This window comes from Phyllobates terribilis, unplaced genomic scaffold (genome assembly GCF_046119375.1).
Source record: "Phyllobates terribilis strain yellow unplaced genomic scaffold, ASM4611937v1 Scaffold_7__3_contigs__length_470593459, whole genome shotgun sequence".
Taxonomy (NCBI): domain Eukaryota; kingdom Metazoa; phylum Chordata; class Amphibia; order Anura; family Dendrobatidae; genus Phyllobates; species Phyllobates terribilis.
The window spans coordinates 93,699,102-93,724,975 of NW_027362767.1; the positions used below are offsets into that span (position 1 = coordinate 93,699,102).

Here is a 25,874-nt window from a genome sequence, read left to right on the forward strand (position 1 = left end):
GACAGTGCTCTGCAAATCCCTCCCCTGAATCAATTTTTTGGAAAATATTTGTCAAAGATGGTAAATTCGAATGAAAAAAAAATTGCACATCTATATGACCTATGCATGTGACTTAGGACTTTTTGGTCAATATTTTACAGGCAAAATAGTTTAAGGGCCTAATTCATCAAAGTTTTTATACCAGAATTCTGGTGTAAAAAGTTTTGAAAAGTTGCAAAGTTTTGCCGCCAAATGACACTGTGCTTACATAATCCCACTTATGGAGTTCTCATGACATTTTTGCCCAGCTCCAACAGAGTGGGCGGCGCTGGTGCGAAACAGGGGTGTAGCAACCCCGCTTGGCAAATTATGGACAAATCTTACTACAGTGCCCAAGTAAAGTAAGATTAGTGGTGAGGCACAAGCCAGTTGTCAGACGCTAATTCATTAAGAGGTGTGCGCCTCTTAATGAATCAAGAGTGTCTGACTCCAGCACGTCCCCTTGTCAAGACTGGTGTGAAAATTGCCAGTGTTGATAAATCGGAGCCTAAGTCTATAATATATATATAGCGCAGCCATCACAAGCCAATTGTACATGTTAAAGAACTGAATTGAAAATAATACATGACTTTCATGCACGTCATTATTTTTCTAATCTTTTTTTCTGCCTTGCTGGTGCATTTCGCTTGATAAACTTGTGCCCTATTGTATTTATGTACGATTCAATGAAGTCCTATGGGAAACAAAATTACCTAAATCACAGTCCTTTCCCTTTCTAAAGTTAGTATTAAAGGGAGTTTGTCACTCGTTAAACGTTAAGTAAACCTATGTAGCCCTAATAAAAATCCTACCTGTAGTGTAGATTTTAGTGGTTGACTTGCCAGAAAAAGAATAATTTATTTTGTATGCCAATGACAAGGCCAGGAGTCCAGCCATGTGACATTCACACAGTGTCAGTGTGTGATCTCATTGATAACTCCTGTCTACAGCTGCAACTCGGTACTGTACTGTAAATAGGAGCCCGTGACGAGACAGGACACTGATGTTGAGCATGGCTGGTGCGGAGGTCCAGAGACACTGATTCAGTTGCGGCTGCACTCACTTAAGAGCCAGATATGAACAAAAGCTCAGTATGTAAATTGAAGGGGTGTAGCCGTGCACTGAGCCCTTAGCCACACTACAGTACAGGTACAGTTAGCTCTGTTCCCAAGCGCCCAGTGCTGAAGGCACATCATTGTCCCCTGCTTGCGCTGCAATCAGCACCAGCAGGGGACAATGCTGACAGTTGTGTTGTGCCCCCGCTGTGTCCAGAAATTGGAAAAATAAGAATAAAATAAAAAAATCCTTATACTCACCTGTCTGAAATTTAAAAACTCTGGTGTCCCACGCTGTAATCCATCTGACCATCAGGCGACCGCACACACTCAGGAGCAGGGCAGAATGACTCGCTGCAGCGAGCTGACCCCTGAACTGCGTTGAGCTCAGTGAGTGGTGTCCTGTCACTCACTGAGCTCAGCGCAGGGCCTGATGTGGCACACAGGCAGCACAGATAGACACACAAATACGGATATCTCCGGTACTGTTTTTTCTAGTACCGGAAATATCAGGACGTGTGAAAGAGCCCTTAGGCTGTGGACTTAAAATACCTTTGCCTTCAGACTAATGATATGTTTACATCACAGAATGTATTGTACAATGAAAACTAAGTTAATCCATTACAATTAATATAGAAAAGTAGAACATCTCAAAAAAAAAAAAAAAAAAAGTAAATGTGAAAAAAAAGAAAATACAATTAAATAACCAACTGGGAATCGGAGCTCATGCCAATCTGCTGTACTAAAACCTTTCACACAGGGAATCATAATTATGCTAACACCAATGTCGTGTCTTTATAGAACCAAAAAGCTACCGCCACTATACAAGACGCATAATACCCATTAGTTTATGCATGCAGAGCATAATCAGGTCCTAAGAGCACGCAAATGAATATTAAATTAGAGTTATAAAAAAAAATCTGTTATTGTTCAATATTCCCACACATTTAATGATACAAATGTTTTCAAGCAAAAAACTACTAAATTTCTTCCCCATAAAATATTCCACTATTGATCACCACTGGAGGCATTTACTCTATTACGCTTACATTTCTGTGGCACCATATATTCTGAACAGTAGGAAGCACAGGATGAGGCAATACAAGGATTTCTGCAGATTTATTGTGTGAAAATGATTGGGTCTATAACATACAATCTACATTTTACAAGAAAACACGCTGTGAACCACCCGTCAAATACACAACTAGATGTGTTATGACCTGAATGAAATGGATTTATGTGCTTCGGCTACAATTTGTGCAAAATGTAATGCATTGTTAACACTAGTAACCAGTTTGCTACTACATCATTTCCACAATTTTTCACCCTGGCAGCTGCTTAACTTCTAGCAATACAAAAGGGTCAAATCTAACATGCCCCATCCTCATTTCTAAGGAATTTCATACAATGGCTCTAAAAGAAGCAAACAAGGTAGTGTTTCATAGGCTTATAGTAGAAGATATAGTCATAAGCTGGACTGTTCTCCTATGGAGATGTGCATAAAACAGACAACTCTGTACAGAAGCTTGTATGTAGGCATTGTCCTTCTACTAGTCATGCACAGAAGCAGTAGGATACTGATATGTGGCTAAAAAAAAAAAAAAAAAAGACACCACCAGTACCAGACAAACGGGTCATCCTCTGTCCATCAGCTCCCACTGGTACTTTATTTTTTTTACACATCCCAGTATAATTTCATGCAGTACATTTCATAAAAGGTTTTTAATCCATGAATAAAAATTGTGGCATCTATAATATAACCGGGGATGCGTGTCTCTGTCTGAAGCCTCTATAGACTGCGCATGCGTGACACGCAGTCTGTTCCAGACAGAAGCACACATGCAGCCGTTACAGGTAAGAGGAGTGTATGGCACCGGAGATCGCAGTATGCGTAGACACTGAAAGCATACCGCGATCTCCGGCGCCATACTTACATACTTACCTGACCGGGAGGAGCGTTGCCGTGATGCCTATCTTTGCCGGAGACCGGGGCAGGACTGAGGCGCCGGACAGCGCGGTATGGGCACGCGTGTACTCCGGCACCACACTCCTCCCCCGACCTCGGGCAGAACAGGACACCGTAGTGCTGGAGCACAGGGAAGAAAGGTGAGTATAAGTGTTTATTTTTTGTATGTGTGTACAACGTGAAAGGGATGAGGGGGCCACACATACCAGGATTGGGGGGTGAGGGGACCATGCATACCAGGATTGGGGGGTGAGGGGTACCATGCATACCAGAATAGGGATGAGGGGTACCATGCATACCAGGATAGGGATGAGGGGTGCCATGCATACCAGGTTTCTGGGATGAGGAGGCCATACATACCAGAATTGGGATGAGGGGTGCAATGCATACCAGGATGAGGGGTAACATACATACCAGAATAGGGATGAGGGGTGCCATGCATACCAGGATGAGGGGTACCATACATACCAGGATAGGGATGAGGGGTACCATGTATACCAGGATTGGGGATGAGGAGCCCATGCATACCAGGATAGGGATGAGGAGTGCCATGCATACCAGGATGGGGATGAGGGGTGCCATGCATACCAGGATTGGCGAGTGAGGGGGCCATGCATACCAGGATTGGGGGGTGAGGGGACTATGCATACCAGGATTGGGGGGTGAGGGGTGCCATGCATACCAGAATAGGGATGAGGGGTACCATGCATATCAGGATGAGGAATGGAGTGCCATGCATACCAGGATGAGGGGTACCATGCATACCAGGATAGGGATGAGGGGTGCCATGCATACCAGGATTAGGGGTACCATACATACCAGGATAGGGATGAGGGGTACCATGTATACCAGGATTGGGGATGAGGAGCCCATGCATACCAGGATAGGGATGAGGAGTGCCATGCATATCAGGATGGGGATGAGGGGTGCCATGCATATAAGGATGGGGATGAGGGGTGCCATGCATACCAGGATGGGGGTGAGGGGTGCCATGCATACCAGGATGAGGGGTACCATACATACCAGGATAGGGATGAGGGGTACCATGTATACCAGGATTGGGGATGAGGAGCCCATGCATACCAGGATAGGGATGAGGAGTGCCATGCATACCAGGATGGGGATGAGGGGTGCCATGCATACCAGGATTGGCGAGTGAGGGGGCCATGCATACCAGGATTGGGGGGTGAGGGGACTATGCATACCAGGATTGGGGGGTGAGGGGTGCCATGCATACCAGAATAGGGATGAGGGGTACCATGCATATCAGGATGAGGAATGGAGTGCCATGCATACCAGGATGGGGATGAGGGGTGCCATGCATACCAGGATTGGCGAGTGAGGGGGCCATGCATACCAGGATTGGGGGGTGAGGGGACTATGCATACCAGGATTGGGGGGTGAGGGGTGCCATGCATACCAGAATAGGGATGAGGGGTACCATGCATATCAGGATGAGGAATGGAGTGCCATGCATACCAGGATGAGGGGTACCATGCATACCAGGATAGGGATGAGGGGTGCCATGCATACCAGGATTAGGGGTACCATACATACCAGGATAGGGATGAGGGGTACCATGTATACCAGGATTGGGGATGAGGAGCCCATGCATACCAGGATAGGGATGAGGAGTGCCATGCATACCAGGATGGGGGTGAGGGGTGCCATGCATACCAGGATGAGGGGTACCATACATACCAGGATAGGGATGAGGGGTACCATGTATACCAGGATTGGGGATGAGGAGCCCATGCATACCAGGATAGGGATGAGGAGTGCCATGCATACCAGGATGGGGGTGAGGGGTGCCATGCATACCTGGATTGGCGGGTGAGGGGGCCACACATACCAGGATTGGGGGGTGAGGGGACTATGCATACCAGGATTGGGGGGTGAGGGGACCATGCATACCAGGATTGGGTGGTGAGGGGGACCATGCATACCAGGATTGAGGGGTGCCATGCATACCAGAATAGGGATGAGGGGTACCATCCATATCAGGATGAGGAATGGAGTGCCATGCATACCAGGATGAGGGGTACCATGCATACCAGGATAGGGATGAGGGGTGCCATGCATACCAGGTTTCTGGGATGAGGAGGCCATACATACCAGAATTGGGATGAGGGGTGCCATGCATACCAGGATGAGGGGTACCATACATACCAGAATAGGGAGGAGGGGTGCCATGCATACCAGGATAGGGATGAAGGGTGCCATGCATACCAGGTTTCTGGGATGAGGAGGCCATATATACCAGAATTGGGATGAGGGGTGCCATGCATACCAGGATGAGGGGTACCATACATACCAGGATAGGGATGAGGGGTACCATGTATACCAGGATTGGGGATGAGGAGCCCATGCATACCAGGATAGGGATGAGGAGTGCCATGCATATCAGGATGGGGATGAGGGGTGCCATGCATATCAGGATGGGGATGAGGGGTGCCATGCATACCGGGATTGGGGATGAGGGATGCCATGCATACCGGGATTGGGGATGAGGGGTGCCATGCATACCGGGATTGGGGATGAGGGGAGCCATGCATACCGGGTTTGGGGATGAGGGGTGCCATGCATACTGGGATTGGGGATTATGCAGCCATGCATACCAGGATTGGGGATGAGGGGTGCCATGCATACCCTGATTGGGGTTGAGGGGAGCCATGCATACCGGGATTGGGGTGGAGGGAGCCATGCATACTGGGATTGAGGATGAGGGGTGAAATGCATACCGGGATTGGGGATGAGGGGTGCCATGCATACTGGGATTGGGGATTATGGAGCCATGCATACCAGGATTGGGGTTGAGGGGTGCCATGCATACCAGGATGGGGATGAGGGGTACCATACATACCAGGATGGGGATGAGGGGTGCCATGCTTCCAGGATTGGGGATGAGGGGTACCATGTATACCAGGATGGGGATGAGGGGTGCTATGCATCCCAGGATTGGGGGTGAGAGGTGCCATGCATAGCGGGATTGGGGATGAGGAGTGCCATGCATACTAGGATGGGGATGAGGGGTGCCATGCATCCCAGGATTGGGCATGAGGGGTACCATGTATACCAGGATTGGGGATGAGGGGTGCCATGCATAGCGGGATTGGGGATGAGGGGTGCCATGCATACCAGGATTGGGGATGAGGGGTGCCATGCATACCGGGATTGGGGATGAGGGGTGCCATGCATACCAGGATGGGGATGAGGGGTGCCATGCATACCAGGATGAGGGGTACCATACATACCAGGATAGGGATGAGGGGTGCCATGCTTACCAGGATTGGGGATGAGGGGTGCCATGCATACCAGGATGAGGGGTACCATACATACCAGGATGGGGATGAGGGGTGCTATGCATCCCAGGATTGGGGATGAGAGGTGCCATGCATACCGGGATTGGGGATGAGGGGTGCCATGCATACTAGGATGGGGATGAGGGGTGCCATGCATCCCAGGATTGGGCATGAGGGGTACCATGTATACCAGGATTGGGGATGAGGGGTGCCATGCATACCGGGATTGGGGATGAGGGGTGCCATGCATACCGGGATTGGGGATGAGGGGTGCCATGCATACCGGGATTGGGGATGAGGGGTGCCATGCATACCGGGATTGGGGATGACGGGTGCAATGCATACCGGGATAGGATAGGGGTGAGGGGTGCCATGCATACCAGGATGTGGGTGAGGGGCCCATGCATATCAGGATAGGGATGAGGGATGGGGTACCATGCATACCAGGATAGGCATGAGGAGTACCACGCATACCAGGATAGGGATGAGGGGTGCCATGCATACCAGGATGAGGGGTGCCATGTATACCAGGATTGGGGATGAGGGGTGCCATGCATACTAGGATGGGGATGAGGGGTACCATGTATACCAGGATTAGGGTTGAGGGAGCCATGCATACCGGGATTGGGGATGAGGGGTGCCATGCATACCGGGATTGGGGATGAGGGGAGCCATGCATACCGAGATTGGAGATGAGGGGAGCCATGCATACCAGGATTGGGCATGAGGGGTACCATGTATACCAGGATTGGGGATGAGGGGTGCCATGCATACCGGGATTGGGGATGAGGGGTGCCATGCATACCGGGATTGGGGATGAGGGGTGCCATGCATACCGGGATTGGGGATGAGGGGTGCCATGCATACCGGGATTGGGGATGACGGGTGCAATGCATACCGGGATAGGATAGGGGTGAGGGGTGCCATGCATACCAGGATGTGGGTGAGGGGCCCATGCATATCAGGATAGGGATGAGGGATGGGGTACCATGCATACCAGGATAGGCATGAGGAGTACCACGCATACCAGGATAGGGATGAGGGGTGCCATGCATACCAGGATGAGGGGTGCCATGCATACCAGGATGAGGGGTACCATGTATACCAGGATTAGGGTTGAGGGAGCCATGCATACCGGGATTGGGGATGAGGGGTGCCATGCATACCGGGATTGGGGATGAGGGGAGCCATGCATACCGAGATTGGAGATGAGGGGAGCCATGCATACCAGGATTGGGGATGAGTGGTGCCATGCATACCAGGATGAGGGATACCATACATACCAGGATGGGGATGAGGGGTGCTATGCATCCCAGGATTGGGCATGAGGGGTACCATGTATACCAGGATTGGGGATGAGGGGTGCCATGCATACCGGGATTGGGGATGAGGGGTGCCATGCATACCGGGATTGGGGATGAGGGGTGCCATGCATACCGGGATAGGATAGGGGTGAGGGCTGCCATGTAAACCAGGATGTGGGTGAGGGGCCCATGCATACCAGGATAGGGATGAGGGATGGGGTACCATGCATACCAGGATAGGGATGAGGGGTGCCATGCATATAGGGATGAGGGGTACCATGTATACCAGGATTGAGGATGAGGGGTGCCATGCATACTAGGATGAGGGGTGCCATGCATCCCAGGATTGGGCATGAGGGGTACCATGTATACTAGGATTGGGGTTGAGGGAGCCATGCATACCGGGATTGGGGATGAGGGGTGCCATGCATACCGGGATTGGGGATGAGGGGTGCCATGCATACCAGGATTGGGGATGAGGGGAGCCATGCATACCGAGATTGGGGATGAGGGGAGCCATGCATACTGGGATTGGGGATGAAGGGTGCCATGCATACCGGGATTGGGGATGAGGGGTGCCATGCATACCGGGATTGGGGATGAGGGGTGCCATGCATACCGGGATTGGAGATGAGGGGTGCCATGCATACCGGGATTGGGGATGAGGGGTGCCATGCATACCGGGATAGGATGGGGGTGAGGGGTGCCATGCATACCAGGATGTGGGTGAGGGGCCCATGCATACCAGGATAGGGATGGGGTACTATGCATACCAGGATAGGCATGAGGAGTACCACACATACCACGATAGGGATGAGAGGTGCCATGCATACCAGGATGAGGGGTACCATACATACCAGGATAGGGATGAGGGGTATCATGCATACCAGGATTGGGGATGAGGGGTGCCATGCATACCAGGATTGGGGATAAGGGGTGCCATGCATACCAGGATTGGGAGTGAGGGGTGCCACGCATACCAGGATTGGGGGTGAAGGGTGCCATGCCTTCCTGGATGAGAGTTGAGGGGTGCCATGTATACCAGGATTGGGGGTGAGGGGTGCCATGCATACCAGGATGGGGGTGAGGGGTGCCATGCATACCAGGATAGGGATGAGGGGTGCCATGCATACCAGGATGGGGATGAGGGGTGCCATGCATACCAGGATAGGATGGTGGGGACAGGATGGGGACAGCACATACCAGCATGGGAGACCATATACCAATAAAAATGCTCACCACCCGGGCGTAGAACGTGTTCAATAGCTAGTCATATATAATGAGCTACAAAAGAACATGGTGTGTTATGGAGGCACCATAGAGCAGCACATGAAATGCCTATGGTTCTACAATACAGCACTGTATGGACTCACTATATAGGCTCCATGCACATGCCATTGCCTTGTGAATAAGGGTCATATGTGCCATACAAGATGTTGGAATGCTATAGATCAAAGCTAGGATCTATAGGTTTTGATTATAGATGAGTGAATCAATTCACAGGACCCTGGTTAAGGGACCATGTCAATGAGCCCTCAAAACTTCCTCCTACCTGCTGGAGTCCCCATCACTTTTTCAGATTATAGGCCCAGCATGACTTCATCGTTGCAGCAGGACGCACACATGGCTTTGCACCAGGCCTACTAATGAGATGAGGCGATAGGGATGCCGGCAGGAAGGAGTCTGTTCTCAAGGCTCCATTCAGATAGTCATGGACAACTGACATGACCGCTGTGAATCGATTTGCTTATCTCTAGTTTTGAGATCAGTAGCCCAAACTATTGCCCAAGGTTATTTCCTTGCTACTTGGGACATAAAAAAAACTGTGTATTTTTTCACTAACATTTAAAATGAAGAATTCTGCCTATGTCTAAGAATGATCACTTTTACAGTCCTGGGTGCAACTAACAGAAGAATCCCATGTACAACTGCTGCAACAATTCAGCATCATGTCCCATAATTACATAAAACCTGCCCTGGCTAAGCATTAATTGCTGTCGTTATCTAACACAAAATGAGCATCGCAGTTCCACATCAGATAACTACTCAATGCTATTATAATTATACTGTGTGACCTTGGCCCAATTTCTGAATGCTTGTTATTGCCAGTAAATTGCCTGTTTGATAATGTTCCCCCAAAGCTGAAACATTAATTAATAAATAGAAAGCAGGGTCTTCTGAATTCCCTGGCCTTTACAGTCGCACGTCCCTTCTGAGGCAAGATATCTAGTTTCCAATCTCTCCCCGCGCCATCCGGCACAATATACAGTGACTTGTATTTCATGATAACGAACTTGTTACTGTTAAACGTCACATCAGGAATGTGGATATTAAAATGAAAATAGACATTAACTGTTGCCTTCAGGCAGCACAACAGAGCATCTGCCAACTAACATGCATAACTAACTAGCAAGGCTTGCTTCATTAATTCTTCTAGACAATGGGGAGGAGGAAAGACTGCGAACTCCAACTTCAAGGCAACATCCAAGACGCTTATGAAAGGAGCAAAACTGTTGTTTTTTAGGGACGCTGCCTTATTAGATTCTTGTATTTCTCCCTTGATATTGCACCAGGGAGAAGAACTAAGGAAAGCAGGAGATAATTTAATGAGCGCAGTAAAAGGTTTACTGACATATCCACTCATGCTAAAATCTTTACAAGTTTAGTAAAAGTCATGGTAAATTTTCTAAAAAGTGCTAAGAGGTTGTCAGAAGATGACAGAAATGAGATACAAAGTTATACGCCAATCCATACCATCAGAGCGGTCGCTGTATGGCAGCCAGTCAATATACATCTGTAGTTTTGAGTGGACACCTCAAGTCCTCAATAGCTGAGAGGACTTCATTTTTTAGCTACATTTGCCCCATCATGCATATAAGGAAAATTATATGAAACACAGAGCCTTTGACAATGCTTTTAAAATACAAATGTGATTAATGTTTTGGTTTTTTTTTCAAAAAGGTATTGTGACCCCTAAAAAAATGTAGAATACTCATGGACATACTGCTGTACTATCACGTTAATATATTACCTCTATTTAACACCAACATTTGCGTAAATCAGTAAAGTAGCATACACATGGAAATAAGTAAGAGAAATAAAAAAAATGAAGCTACTTACAAGAGCTTTTCTCTTCTTATGTACAGCACTCTCCAGACTGGTTGCAGTCTCTGTGCTTACATTTTCTGTGAAATCACCAAGACCAATTTCTACACCATGCTTAGAACCTTCTTTCTTAGCGGGAACACCAAAAATATCAGGCATATCCATATCTCCCTTGTCTCCTTTAACAAGCTGTGCTAGTTCTGCAGATGAGTGTTCAGATGAATCTGCTTTTTCAGCTTCCAAGACATCATCGTGAATTCCAAATTGTGTAGGATCGGGCATGTCTCCTAATATTTTGGTTACTTTAATGTTTTTGGCCCCTTCGACTAAGCCACCTCCAAATACTGTGCTCCAAAGAATCTGGAATATTCCCCATACTATCGTAAACACAAATTGGAACAAACCAACAAACAGCGTCCAAAAAAATGAGAAGAAGACTTTGACTAATTCCTTGACGGTCATCTTTTTCACTTTCCGAAACTGTTTACCAATGTTCTTCAAGGTTAACATTTTGAAGAAATTGGACATATTTTTCCTCAGCGCAGTGCAAGCTACAATAAAAGCAGATGATGATTCTAGAGACTGCTCTTCTTCATCCTCTTCACCAACTTCAATCATATGGTGCGGTTCTTCTTCTTCCTCTTCTTCAGGTCTCTCAGCTGCATCTGACTCAGATATCTGAGACGCCAACTGCATCTCAAAAATTGTATCCTCACAAAAGTTAACAAATAGTTCCATCTTTTCCTGTTCTCCACCTTCATTTACGACATCAAATATAAATTGTCTCTTGGACTCCTTGACTTGAGGTTTCTCCCACTGTGTTCGGCTTGATTCGCTGATCTCAAAATACACTCTCTCTATTCTTTTTGCTCCACCCATTATTTCTATGCGTCCCAAGTATGGAGAGAAGTAGTTCAGAACACTGTTTGCAGGGTCTAATAAACACTGGAGCCGAGAGTCATTTGGCATGTGCTCCGAGAGATTGGTCAACAAAACAGCCACATTGAAACCAATGTCTTTAGCTGGCTCATGGAATCGGTCTACAAACTCTACATAGTTAAACATATCATTTTCATCTGCTTCTGCACAAGAGAGTAGAAACTCAATTTCCGACTGAGCATATTGTTTTTGTCCCTCCATTGCTTTTTGGAACTCTTTTTTTGAAATAATACCCTTTCCTTCTGGGTCATATTCTTTAAATGCATCCGAGCTGGTTAGATCCTTCAACTTCAGGAACATATCAAAGAATTTCAGTATCATTTCAACATTGCTAGATGACTCCACTAAAGTGTCAACCATTTGTTTTCCAATAGTCCCATTTACTACATTGCCTGTAATACAAAATAAAAACCAATAAAATTAAAAAATAAATAATTGCTTACAACCTAACACACAATTGCACTCCTTTTTCTTATATTAAAGTAGTTTTCCTGTTTTGACCATGCCTTTTTGTTGAGCGGTTCCCTCACAGAAAACTTAATTTCAGGTTGTCCTTATGATCAAAACCTAGCAGAAAGTGTTCAATTACGCTGCAGCACTGGCACAGGGTAAAAAAAAGTATTACACTTGTTCCACTGAAACCATAGATACACGAAGTCTTCCAGAAGGAGAGACACACACTTTGTAATTGGGGGCCCCTTTCTGAACCACTATGTTATTATACCTCAATCATCAATCCCATGAAGGCTCCATCACTATTTTTAAGGTTTTGTGAAGCATCTTCAACCTGTTCATACACAGGTATCTATCATATTTTCTATCCCTGCAGCTCACTTTTTGTATAGTAAGGTGAACACACAGTCGCTAATGAAAGACTGTAACATTTCAATGTAAATGGCACCAATAGGAATCAGACATTTTGTTTTATTCTTTAGCATTTTGGATGACCCCATCTTTTTCTATGCATCAGATATCTGAAATGTCCTCCAAATCAGTCTGTTCCATTTTTTTTCTGCTTAATTTCTTTTTTTTTTCTACTTATATTTTTTCAGAGGGGAAAAGAAATTAAAATGCAAAGCATATGCAAATATAGTTAGTATAATGCTAATAAGGAAGGATTTTTATTCATCTTCCACAGAGAAGACAGCTGGCCTTAAATCCATAATTTGGTGTTCAGCATCTTATGTGTTATTGGATTTGAGGGAATTGAGTTATGACAAGCGACTGCCAGCAATAGAGGCAATATGAAGAACACACAACAGACCCACAGTGGAAGTGTGTACAAATACCACTACAAGCCTGAAGGTTTCACCATTTCTTATCTGTTTACACATGCAAACAATTCCAAAATCATCCTTCAGATTTATTACTCAACTCTTCCTCACTTAAAGGGGAACCTATCACCTTAGAAAACGCAATTTTTCTGCAGATGTGGGGTCAATGTGCAGGTAAAAAGCGTTACAATGCTGCACGGCTGCCTTACTAAAAGTGCAGAAATCTGGAGAAAATTAAGTTATTTCCTCATGAGAGTGGGTAGCTTTCAATCATGGGGGTGCGCATGGAGAGGCTACAGCACCACTCACTATACTGTCAGCGTGGGCAGTAAGCACCTTCCGGCACCTTGATTGACAGCTCGCTCTGCACAGATACACTGCTGTGCAAACTTTCAAAATGCCAAACTACTTTCAGCCGCCACTCAAAGTATAGCAAGTGGTGCTGTAAGCGGAGACTGTACATGCTCCATGCCCGCCCCATGACTGAAAGCCAGTAGCTTGTGGGAAGATATAAGTTAATTTTTTTCCAGTAGTCATACTTTAAATAAGGCGGCAGGGAAGCATTTGGTACTCTACCTACAGATTAACCCTACATCAGCAGGTAAATATCGTTTTCCAAAGAGGCAGGTTCCCTTTAAACTACCTGTTCCATCTAGCTTGCACTTTTAATAATCTGTGCGTGCATAAATGGTGGAGATTTTTTTTATTTTCTTGTTCAACTATTTCTAAGCTGGATTAAATGGGCAGCAACAGTCACCACATTCTGTGAGCCATTAGAGGGAGTACCGGGAAATGAAAAACATTCAAAAAGGAACCTGTAAGCAGGATATAAACTCCTGAACTGTCAACAATATGGTCGGAAATACTGCTATGCTTGTAGCTTGTTTAACAAATCCAGTAGAAAACTAGATTTAATTATAATATAATACAACCGTACCTTCTAGAAGCGAAAGCAGCATCACCACCATGTCTTGAAGGAGATCCAGAAGTTCTTTAAGGAGTTCAATCTGGCTTGAATCCTGAGAGAAAAACAACAGTTTATAATAAACAACTTCTAAATCTAAGACCACTGCCCACCTTAAAGGGAATCTGTCAGTAGGATCAACCCTCGTATGCCGTCCATATGGACACATAGGTCGCTGAATAAAATGATACCTGTGATATGATGTCTTATTCCAGAGAAATCCACGTTTTTCCTAATATGTAAATGAGCTGCTAAGATCTATGGGCCGGACATAGATCTCCCTGAGAATCTGCCTCCAGGGATTATTTTAAATGAAAAGGGGATATTACCAGTGTGATATATGGATCCAGAGAACAGACTCAATAACTACATGTCTCACACTGGTAACGTCCCCTTTCATTTATAATAAGCTCTGAAGGCAGATTCTCAATGTCCGGCCCATAGATCTTAACAGCTCATTTGTATATTAAGAAACAAGCGGCTTTTTTGTGGAATAAGACATCAGATCACAGGTATCATTTTATTTAACTTTCTATGACCTACATGTCCATATAGACAGCTTAGGAGGGTTCATCCAGCTGACAGATTCCCTTTAATGTAATTTAAGTGTAAAATCTTAATTAAAGAGGACCTGCCACCAGGTCAATAGTGGCCAAGTTTTCTTAATATTTTATTTCCGCTGCTTGCCACAGTATTCTGTTTTTTTGTTTAATTTTATTTATATTCCGCCATACGGTTCCAAAGATATGTGCCTTTTTATGGTGTTTAACAATGGGACGTGGCTCACAGGATTATCTGGGGTGTGTTTTTAAGATGCTACCCATTATTACCCAGTGAACACCTCCCTCTTAGGTCCATATTTCTCGAACCGTATGGAGGATTTATAAAAAAAAAGAGAAAAAAAGAAATGCAGAATACTCAGGGGAGCAGTTTAGGACCTGATGACAGGTTCTCTTTAAGTGTTATGTAAGTCAACAAGACTAAAAGTCAAACATACTTAGTATTGACCCTCTACTTGACACTCTGTGTCTTACACTCTTTATTCTGTAAATAATTGGGCTCATGAATGGAAAGTAATGTAAAGACAAGTTATCAAAGCCATACATATATTTTACAAAAAAACATTACGAGAACACACTATATTTTCTCCATCATTACAGAAGTCTATTTACTTGTTGGAGTAACGGGTTTTATGTCAATCAATCTTGTCAGTAGCACACCACAGAACTGAATAAACATGACAGGACAATACAGGGAATGTGAAGTCCCATGGGAAACTCTAGTTGATGAGATGCCATCTAGGGGAGTCATTAATGTTTTGCAAAAGTCTTGAACCAAAGTGCAGTTTTTCCTTACACTGCAATTATTCAACAATTCAGATATACAAGTTTCAATTTGCAAATTATTCCATGAGTCCCTAAGAAGCCCCTCTCCAGGGTGAGGAAAGCTTACAACTCCCCACCTTTAAAGATTAGCTATAGAAAAATACATTGCATTTTTTTCTTGATTTCTATCTTATGCATGCTTGACTCAATTCAGATAGAAATTCCCCAAGTCCGAATAATAAGCAATCCTATATGTTGTATTGGCAAGATCTGGATCAGAGGTTGCAATTAATTTAAGTTACTGAAATGTCTTTCAATAATCATCATGGCACTGATTCATCAAGAACAGCATTTTTTTTTATCGCCGGTCTTGATGGGGAGGCATACTCAGAAGATTCATTAAGAGAACGAGGCGTGCGTCTCCATGTGCACCTCACTACAAATCTTACTCCATTCTGGGACTGGAGTAAGATTTGAGGCACAAGGAACAATGCAGCTCATCATGTCCCTGCCCCGCCCTAGCTCCAAAAAGTGGTGAGAACGATAAGTCACAAATTTTTAGTGCAGCCTGACATTGCGCCAAAATTGTATAACTTTTCAAAGCGTTTTACACCAAAATTCTGGTGAAAAGCTTTGATGATTTGGGCTCTATATCTCTATGATATGCCACAATTGTTTAATTAGTGACTCCTAGCAATTTCTGGAATGTACTATAGTTGCAGCAAAAGTAGGAAAGCATCATGGCATTTGTCTGCTTTTCCTGGAGACAAACTGGCTGGCTAGGCGAGAGGCCTCTGACTGGGATAAACGTTCCACCTTAGACCCCAGTCAAAGGCCTCTTACCTAGCCAAATTAGACCTCTTGTTTTGCACTAAGGAGGGGCGAATACCCCAAAACACGTGTTTGCACATGGAGTTTCTGGTTTGGCTTCTTATTCCAAGTCATGCGGCATGGCTTGTAAAAGGGTCAATACTGACTTTCAGGATCGCTACATCCAATAGGTAGTGTTAGGCCATGGCCCCACTATCAGAATTCGGTCAGTAATTTTTCTCAGGAGTGGGAGCCAAAACCAGGTGAGGAAAAATCAGAGAAAAGGTGTGATAGAAACAAGTGCACCAATTCTGCATTTATCACCCACTCCTGATTTTGGCTCCCACTTATGAGAAAAAATACTGACCAAACACTGACCAAATACTGATAGTGGGGCCATGGCCTTAGAGTTCAAGTCCTCTTTCTTTCTGAAGAAGCTATATTTTGGAGGTTACATAGATAGTTTGTTATAATAGCTAAACAGGTGTCCTCCCAATGTGTGTAACTTGTGCAACTACAGCTTAGATCTGCCTATGGTTTCAGATCTTAGCTCGGTATCAGATAGATTTTACTTTTTGTAATATACCATAAGACATCCAGACAATCCAGAAGGGAGGCAATGGAATATCTATAAAGATTGACAAGCTACACTAAATTTATTGAGTTTGGCAATTGATCGGGGATACATTTCACTTGTCATATTAACAAATAACTCTTGTTCGGGAGTGGAAAAGAATCAATTGATAACTATTTTGTAATATTTTTGGACATCCCTTCCAATAGATCTACATTACATGAGTGTGGGAAACACTCACACAAAACATTATATAGTATTTACTGCAAACAATTGCGCTTTACCTGTGACAGCTTCATCTGCATGTTGGCAAAAACATGTAGGAAACCGACCACTGCATCCCACAGTCTGCTGTGTGCCAAACTCTGCTGGTTACCTATACACGGACCCTGCATACAAAAAAAAGAATAGGATTCAACTGAGTAAAAGCAGAAATAACCATGCATTTATGTAGCATACTCGGGAGACTCTCTCTAGTGAATTGCAGTATCACGATCACTTTTTATTTATCGCCTGAAACTTCTCTCTATTTACTTCTATCTACTTCTCTCTTCTCACTTTACACAGAAAAGCAGGGACAGATTTTCTTAAAGGCGTATAAACTGTTTTATTCTCTTGTCCCTGCAAATAAAGTTTTTTTTTTATTAAATTGATCAACTTTACGAATAATTTATATTAAACTTGACAAAGGATGTGATTATTTTTTAAATTCTTCTGGATCTACTGCTGATGTGCCACAGCCCTGCATAATCACAAGTGTTTCTCTAGATATTTGCATTGCTAGATATGCTGCTGAGAACGATAATTTTTAAGCTTGCTTAAAAATTATTTCACCAAATAAGCATTTTGCTAGTTTGTCAAGTGATTGCCAGCCTGTTTGGACAAGTCAATAATTTAGAATGCTCGTTCCTAGGAAAGCTTGTTTTTTTAAAGCATTAGGGTGCTTTCACACAGCGTTCTGTGTCCCCGTCGGGGCAAAGGTCCTAAAATTCCCTGCAAAACGGGAATACGGGAAAACTTTTTTCGGGAGTGTACGCCCACAGGAGGCGGACACTCAAACGCAGCAGCCTACGTCTGAGTGTCCGCCTCTTGTGGGCGTACACCCTGAATAAAGGGCACGGCAGAGCGCACGTTCGCTCTGCCGTCACCATTGCGGTCTATGGCCCCCGTCACAGCATATGTCCGGACCCCGTCTTGCGGGGAATTTTATTACGTATGCCCCGACGGTGACACAGCACGCTGTGTGAAGGCACTCTTAGAATAACTTTTTGATCAGTACATTAAATGTAAAGAGTTGAAAAGTGATTGAGCTAAATAAAAGCTTTACTTAGAAAAAGCTTTACTTAGAAAAAAACGTGTTTTTTTCTAGGTCAGGCCAATTATATATCAACTAGATGGTGGCCTGATTCTAACGCATCGGGTATTCTAGAATATGTATGCGGCCGACCGGGCGCAATCAGTAGAGCGGTGTTTAAATTTGGCGCCAAAATCGCTGATTGGCGCCAAAATCGCTGATTGGTCGCGGCTGACGGCCGCGACCAATCAGCGAGTCGCATTAGTAAGGACCGGGGAGCGGCGCTGCGTGTGCGGGTACTTCCGCTGTGAGCAGCCGGGAGATGACCGGCTGCTCGCAGCAGAAGTATCCCGACTGGCGGCGCCGCTCCCCGTTCCTCCCTTCACACTTGCAGTCGGAAGATCAGCGGCTAGCGCCGGTCATCTCCCGGCTGCATCGCTGCTGACCTCTGTGCAGAGCGGTGTTTAAATTTGGCGCCAATATCGCTGATTGGTGAGGACCGCTCCCCGGTCCTCCCTTCACACTTGCCATTGGGAGATCAGCGGCCCTAGCCGCTGATCTCCCGACGGTAGCCGCATGGAGGTCAGCGGCGCCGCCGGTCGGGGTACTTCTGCTGCGAGCAGCCGGGAGATGACCGCTAACGGCTGCCATCTTTTTCTGAAATCCTGCGTCGCTGATTGGCCGCGGCCGGACCAATCAGCGACGCGGGATTTCCTGGACAGAAGGACAGACAGACAGACGGGATAAGACGATTATATATATTAGATACCCATCTTATTTGTATAAGGTGGGCAATGAGTCATCTAATTTTATTTCTGTTCTAAAAACTATTGAACCACATATTATATATATTGTGTATGTGTTACATATATATATATACACGCATATACCGGCATCACAGACTTGGCCCTATCCTGGATCTCCTCATACCTAACAGACCGGACATTCAGTGTCTTCCACTCAAAGACCACCTCCTCATCTTGCCCCCTATCTGTCGGTGTCCCCCAAGGTTCAGTTCCAGGACCGCTGCTCTTCTCCATCTACACCTTCGGCCTGGGACAGCTCATAGAGTCTCACTGTTAGAACCCTCCTGTTAGTTTTTTTCTATTTTGTGGTCACGTGACCTGCTGCCTATTTATTCCAGCTCCGCCCTTCTTTCTTTGCTGGACTTCAGTGTTTCTTTGACTCTTAATCTAGCCAGGTGCTTTGTACCTATCTCTATAGTTTGCTTGGTCCTTGGACCTCTATGTATTTTTGTCTGTTTGTCTTTTTGCTCCGCTACTACTTCTGCTAGGAGGTGTCCATTTTTGTCTCAGTCCTTAGTACTTTTAGGGACCCCTCCCTTATATCTATAGGTCTGCGTTCAGACTAGCTGAGGACGAAGGCGGGTCTGTTCACAAGGAACAGGTTGCCCGCTGCATCGTAGGGAATCAGCTTAGTCCTATTGTAGGGACAGTTTTCCTATCTTTCCTTAGTTCTTGTAGCAGATCATAACACTCACGGCTTTCATTATCACCTCTATGGTGATGACACACAGATCTACCTCTCTGGACCCGATATCACCTCCTTACTAACCAAAATCCCACAATATCGGTCTGCTATTTCATCCTTCTTCTCTGCCAGATTTCTAAAACTTAACATGGACAAAACAGAATTCATCATCTTTCCGCCATCTCATTCAACCCCCCCAACTGACCTATCTATCAACGTCAATGGCTGCCCACTCTCCCCAGTCCCTCACTGCCTCCATATATCTCTGACCTAGTCTCCCGTTACATACCCGCACGCAACCTCCGATCCTCACAAGATCTCCTTCTCTACTCCCCTCTTATCTCCTCCTCCCACAATCGCATACAAGATTTCTCCCGTGCTTCCCCCCTACACTGGAACTCTCTACCCCAACGTATCAGACTCTCGCCTACCGTGGAAACCTTCAAAAGGAACCTGAAGACCCACCTCTTCCGACAAGCCTACAACCTGCAGTAACCACCGCTCCACCATACCGCTGCACGACCAGCTCTAACCTCACCTACTGTGTCCTCACCCATCCCTTGTAGATTGTGAGCCCTCACGGGCAGGGTTCTCGCTCCTCCTGTACCAGTCGCTGTCACATTGTGTTCAAGATTATTGTAATTGTTCTTGTATTATACCCCTTTTTCACATGTAAAGCGCCATGGAATAAATGGCGCTATAATAATAAATAATAATAATAATAATATATATACACACATATATATATATACATACATACATACACACACAGTTGAAAACAGAAGTTTACATACACTATATAAAAAAGACACATATGCATGTTTTTCTCAATATCTGACATGAAATCAGAATAAACCTTTCCCATTTTTGGTCAATTAGGATTACTATAATTCTTAATATTTGCCAAATGCCAGAATAATGAGAGAGAGAGAATGTTTTAAGGCATTTTTATTACTTACTGCAAAGTCAAGAGTTTACATACATTTCATTGGTATTTGGTACCATTGCCCTTAAACTGAATGACTTGGGTCAAACGTTTGGGATATCCTTCCACAAACTTCTCACAATAGTTGGTCGGAATGTGGGCTCTTTCCTCCAGACAAAACTGGTGTAACTGATCCAAGTTTGTAGGTCACCTTGCTCGCACCTGCCTTTTCAGCTTTGCCCATAAATTTTGAATAGGATTGAGATCAGGGCTTTGTGATGGCCACTCCAAAGCATGGACATTGTTATTCTTAAGTCACTTTGTTACCATTTTGGCAGTATGCTTTGGGTCATTGTCCATTTGGAAGACCCATTTCCGCCCAAGCTTTAACTTCCTGAATGTCTTGAGATGTTGCTTCAGTATTGCCACATAATCTTCTTTTCTCATGATGCCATCTATTTTGTGAAGTGCACCAGTCCCTCCTGCAGCAAAACAACCCCACAACACGATGCTGCCACCCCTGTGTTTCACAGTTGGAATGGTGTTCTTAGGCTTCCAAGCTTCTCCCTTTTTCCTCCAAATGTAATGATGGTCATTATGCCCAAAAAGTTCCATTTTAGTTTCATCAAACCACAGGATATGTCTACAAAAATTAAGGTCTTTGTTCCTGTGCGCATTTGCAAACATTAATCTGGCTTTTTTATGTTTGTTTTGGAGTAATGGCTTCTTCCTGGCATAGTGGCCTTTCAGCCCATGTTGATACAGTACTCGTTTGACTGTGTATATTGACACAATCTTACCAGCTTCCGACCATCATCTTCACAAAGTCTTTTGCTTTTGTCCCTGGGTTGATATGCACATGTCAGACCAAAGCACGTTCATCTCTGGGACACAGAACCCGTCTCCTTCCTGAGCGGTATGATGGCTGGACATTCCCATCTTGTTTGTACTTGCGTATAATTGTTTGTACAGATGAACGAGGCACCTTCAGGTGAAATTGTAACCAAGGATGAGCCAGACTTGTGCAAGTCCACAATTCTCTTCATGATATCTTGGCTGATTTCTTTAGACTTTCCCATGATGCTACACAAAGAAGCAGTGTGTTTCAGGTGTGTATCCACAGGTGTCTCTAATTAACTCAGATGTTGCTCAGAAGCTTCCAAACACATGACATCATCATATGGGCAGTCCAGAATTGTTTAAAGGCATAGTAATCTTAGTGTACGTCAACTTTTGACTTTGTAGTTTATTCGTTATTTGTTTATTCCGATTTCATGTCAGATATTGAGAAAAACATGCATATGTGTCTTTTTATATAGTGTATGTAAACTTCTGGTTTCAACTGTATATATATATATATATATATACTTTTACATTGCTTACTTTTATAGTGAATGTCCACTCTTGAACAATATATTATGCTTTTTATATCAAGTTTAATCTAAAAAGTTTTGGGCTGAATTATTAATATGCATTATAGTTGTTGAAGTTTTATTTAGCTGATATAGATCTCCAAATTCCTCGCGTAGAGTCAAATGATCTGATTTTAGGCCCTCGTAGAGCTTTACTTACATACTTTATGCACTTAACATGATAATAATAAAATATACAAAAAGCTTCTAAGCTTTCCGTATTGGCAGTTGCAGGCAGCAAGAATTTTATCATTTCACTTTGCCTATGCAGGGAATTTGGTGCTATTGTATAAGAAAAATGGTGCTTTGACCACTATAAAGATCTAATCTTAAATGAAATCAGCATAGAAATTCTACCCAAAAATGCGTTTCAGGCTTCACTCACTCACACAATTTTTTTTGTATCTTTTTTTCTCTGGCTTGTAAAAAAATGTCATGATTTTTAGTAGCTTTTTTTCATGATTTGCAAGTGCTTTTTGTGTTTTTTTTTATGCACAAATTCATTTTTTCATGGATTTATTTTCCAATAAAGAAGTCTATATAAAAATGAAAGAAAAATAGGCCACACCTAGAGAATGATGCATTTGAGGAACAAGAGCCAGGAACCAACAAAACACATCAAAAGTATGAAAAAAAAATTGCCACCTTAAGGTGTAAAATCACCTTAAAGGGGAAAGCTAAAAGTAAGGTGATGCTCTTCAGCCCTTGTGTCACATCTGTAATATCACAATTTTTGGCCTTACTTTAGTGCAGCTCTAGCTTGACTGATCTGCAAGAACACAGATGGCATTATTCATATGCATAACACCCATAGTCACTAGGAGCGACACAGCCCAAAGGTGCCCAAGGAATCCACAATAATATGCAGTGAAGAGTGCATTTCCAGAAGATTCCAGAAATACAAAAAAATCTTTCATTACTCTATATAAATAGTTGATAGCAATGTTTCAACCTATCTGGTCTTTATCAAGCTCTTGATAAAGACTAGATAGGTCGAAACATTGCTGGTCTTTATCACTGGCTTGATATGTAGTAACCTTTTGACCTATCTGGTCTTTATCAAGGGCTTGATAGGTCACAACTTTGCTACTTATCTGGTCTTTATCAAGCCCTTGTAAAAGACTAGAAAATAGGTCAAAAAGTTGCTACATATCAAGACATAGGTCAAAACGTTGCTGGTTTTTATCAATCTCGTCTTTATCAAGGTCGAAACAATTATATTAACTACTTGTGTGGAGCAATAAAATATTTTTTGCATTTTTGTAATCTCCTGGAAGAGCGCTGTCTTTACTGCATGTTGTTGTGCATATTAAGCGAGACAACATACTTCATAATGTCTCATTTCCAAGAATGTCTTTTAAATTATTGTAGAGATTTTTTTTATTATTATTATAGCTTTTATGCTGAATGAGTTCTGTTTATAATATGCTTAGAAAAAAAGCAATATAGTTGTAATGAATCTTTCAAATCAAAATATTTGTATAAAAAACTTCCATGGCAATATAACATACTTGGATTTCTCCAACCTGCCTTATCTGCAAAAAAGTGAGACTCAGCACTCTTAGAAAGGCTTTGTGGCTGCACGGAAAAAGGATCCGCTGTGATGTGCAATGAGCGGTGGTTAACTTGCAGCACAGCATAAGCCAACGGACTGCTGCTCCTATGCAGATTGTGGACATCAAGGAAAGATCTGTTAAAGAATTCCATGAAAGCAAATTTCTGGCAGGCAAAACTATACTCTAAGTGTATGTGCCAGGTCTGTTGGCTGCTGAGAAAAAGCAGAGCGGATGTCTTCACCCACAAGGTTAATAGTCAAATCCATTCATGAAGTTTTTATGTTTTGATTATGATATTAAAGTGATGGAATGAGGCTCAAAATTCTCTGTAATTGCATTTTGTTCATCATAGCATGAGCCAGAATTATTTAGAAGATCAAAAACTATTTAGCCTGTATATCTGTGCTGAGAATTATTCTTAGGTCGTGTTCAAACAATGTGCTTCTTATCTTTTTTTTCACTGCAGTTTTCCTTGAACACAGTAAAGTTGCTGCAAAAAAAAATTGCGAATGCATTATGTGAACAGGGGCTAACGTTCCCCATACACTAAAAATGTAATGTATATGGGGGACTCCAAATTGTTCCCCAACTGCAGATGACCACAGAAACAAGAATCAGCCACAGTGGATTTAAAAGTATAGTCTACCTCTCTACTGGTAACTAAACACACACCTGATTGATCTGAGAAAGCGTGATCATAGAAAAGCAAAATAGTTATAGGCTGAAAGCTATTTTAAATTATAGGACCATTTTCTATATAGGGTGACAAGGAAAAGACAAGGGAGGACTTGGTGCCCAAGGCAGGGGCTTCAATATGCGTCCCAACATGCGCAACATCTTGCATGCTATTATTTCTGTATGTTTAATGTCCATACATCTAAAGTGGGGAAAATAAGTATTTGATACACTGCCGATTTTGCAAGTTTTCCCACCTACAAAGAATGGAGAGGTCTGTAATTTTTATTGTAGAAACACTTCACCTGTGAGAGACAGTATCTAAAAATAAAAAACAGAAAATCACATTGTATGATTTTTAAATAATTAAATTGCATTTTATTGCATGAAATAAATATTTTATCACCTACTAACCAGCAAGAATTCTGGCTCTCACAGACCTGTTCGTTTTTCTTTAAGAAGTCCTCCCACTCTGCACTCATTACCTGTTTGAACTCGTTACCTGTATAAATAACGCCTGTCCCTACACACAATCAATCAAACTCCAACTTCTCCACCATGGCCAAGACCAAAGAACTGTCTAAGGACACCGGAGACAAAAATGTAGACCTGCACAAGGCTGGGATGAGCTACAGGACGATAGGCAAGCAGCTTGGTGAGAAGGCAACAATTGTTGGCACAATTATTAGAAAATGGAAGAAACACAAGATGACTGTCAATCTTCCTCGGTCTGGGGCTCCAGGCAAGATCTCACCTCGTAGGGTAAGGATGATTCTGAGAAAGGTCAGGAATCCGCCCAGAACATTAGTAACATACTACGCCATCATGGATTAAAATCCTGCAGGGCAAGCAAATTCCCCCTGCTCACTCCAGCACATGTCCAGGCCCATTTGAAGTTTGGCAATGAACACTTGGATGATCCAGAGGAGGCATGGGAGAAGGCCATGTGGTCAGATGAGACCAAAATGGAGCTTTTTTGTATCAACTTCACTCACCGTGTTTAGAGGAAGAAGACGGATGAGTACAACACCAAGAACACCATCTCAACCACGAAGCATGTTGGGGGAAACATCATACTTTGGAGGTGCTTTTCTGCAAAGGGGACAGGACGACTGCACCGTCTTGAAGGGAGGATGGATGGGGTCATGTATCGTGAGATTTTGGTCAACAACCTCTTTCCCTCAGTAAGCGCATTCCAGATGGGTTGTGGCTGGGTCTTCCAGTATGACTATGACCCGAAACATATAGCCAGGGCAACTAAGGAGTAGCTCCGTAAGAAGCATTTCAAGGTCCTGGAGTGGCCTAGCCAGCCTCCAGACCTGAACCCAACAGAAAATCTTTAGAGGGAGCTGAAACTCAATGTTGCCAAGGGACAGCCACGAAACCTGAAAGATCTGGGGAAGATCTGTATGGAGGAGTGGGCCAAAATCCCTGCTGCAGTGTGTGCAAACTTGGTAAGGAACTACAGGAAACATCTAACCTTTTTTAAACAAAAGTTTCTGTAGCAAATATTAAGAAGTTCTGTTTGTCTATTGTATCCAATACTTATTTCATGCAATAAAATTGAAATGAATTATGTAAAAATCATACCATGTGATTTTCTAGATTTTTTTTAGATTCTGTCTCTCACAGGTGAAGTGTACCTACGATGAAAAATACAGACCTCTCCATTTTTTGTAAGTAGGAAAACTTGCAAAATCGGTAGTGTATCTGATACTTATTTTCCCCACTGTATGTACAGTATCATTGTTTTATCAGATTAAAATCCACTTTGCGTCCAAGTGGTTGTAGGAATAAATTTAGGTTGGGGCAATGTGGCGACTTTGTGACAGGTTGCATGAGCAAAGATCTTTGTATGCTGCTGCTACATTGCAGCATAATGCAG

At 43.8% G+C, this 25,874-nt stretch overlaps 1 protein-coding gene across 10 annotated transcripts in view; it reads right to left on the bottom strand.

Annotated features, from left to right (window-relative positions):
- The window catches only part of RYR3 (ryanodine receptor 3), a 786,940-nt gene that overhangs the window by 79,583 nt on the left and 681,483 nt on the right, over positions 1 to 25,874 (bottom strand). For all 10 annotated transcript variants that reach the window (XM_073638993.1, XM_073639000.1, XM_073639001.1 and 7 more), the window contains 3 exons: positions 16,921 to 17,025; positions 13,901 to 13,982; positions 10,766 to 12,081 (listed from right to left, as the gene is read on the bottom strand). In XM_073638993.1, coding sequence (XP_073495094.1) covers positions 10,766 to 12,081; positions 13,901 to 13,982; positions 16,921 to 17,025 — 1,503 coding nt within the window. The remainder of the gene's footprint in view (positions 1 to 10,765; positions 12,082 to 13,900; positions 13,983 to 16,920; positions 17,026 to 25,874) is intronic.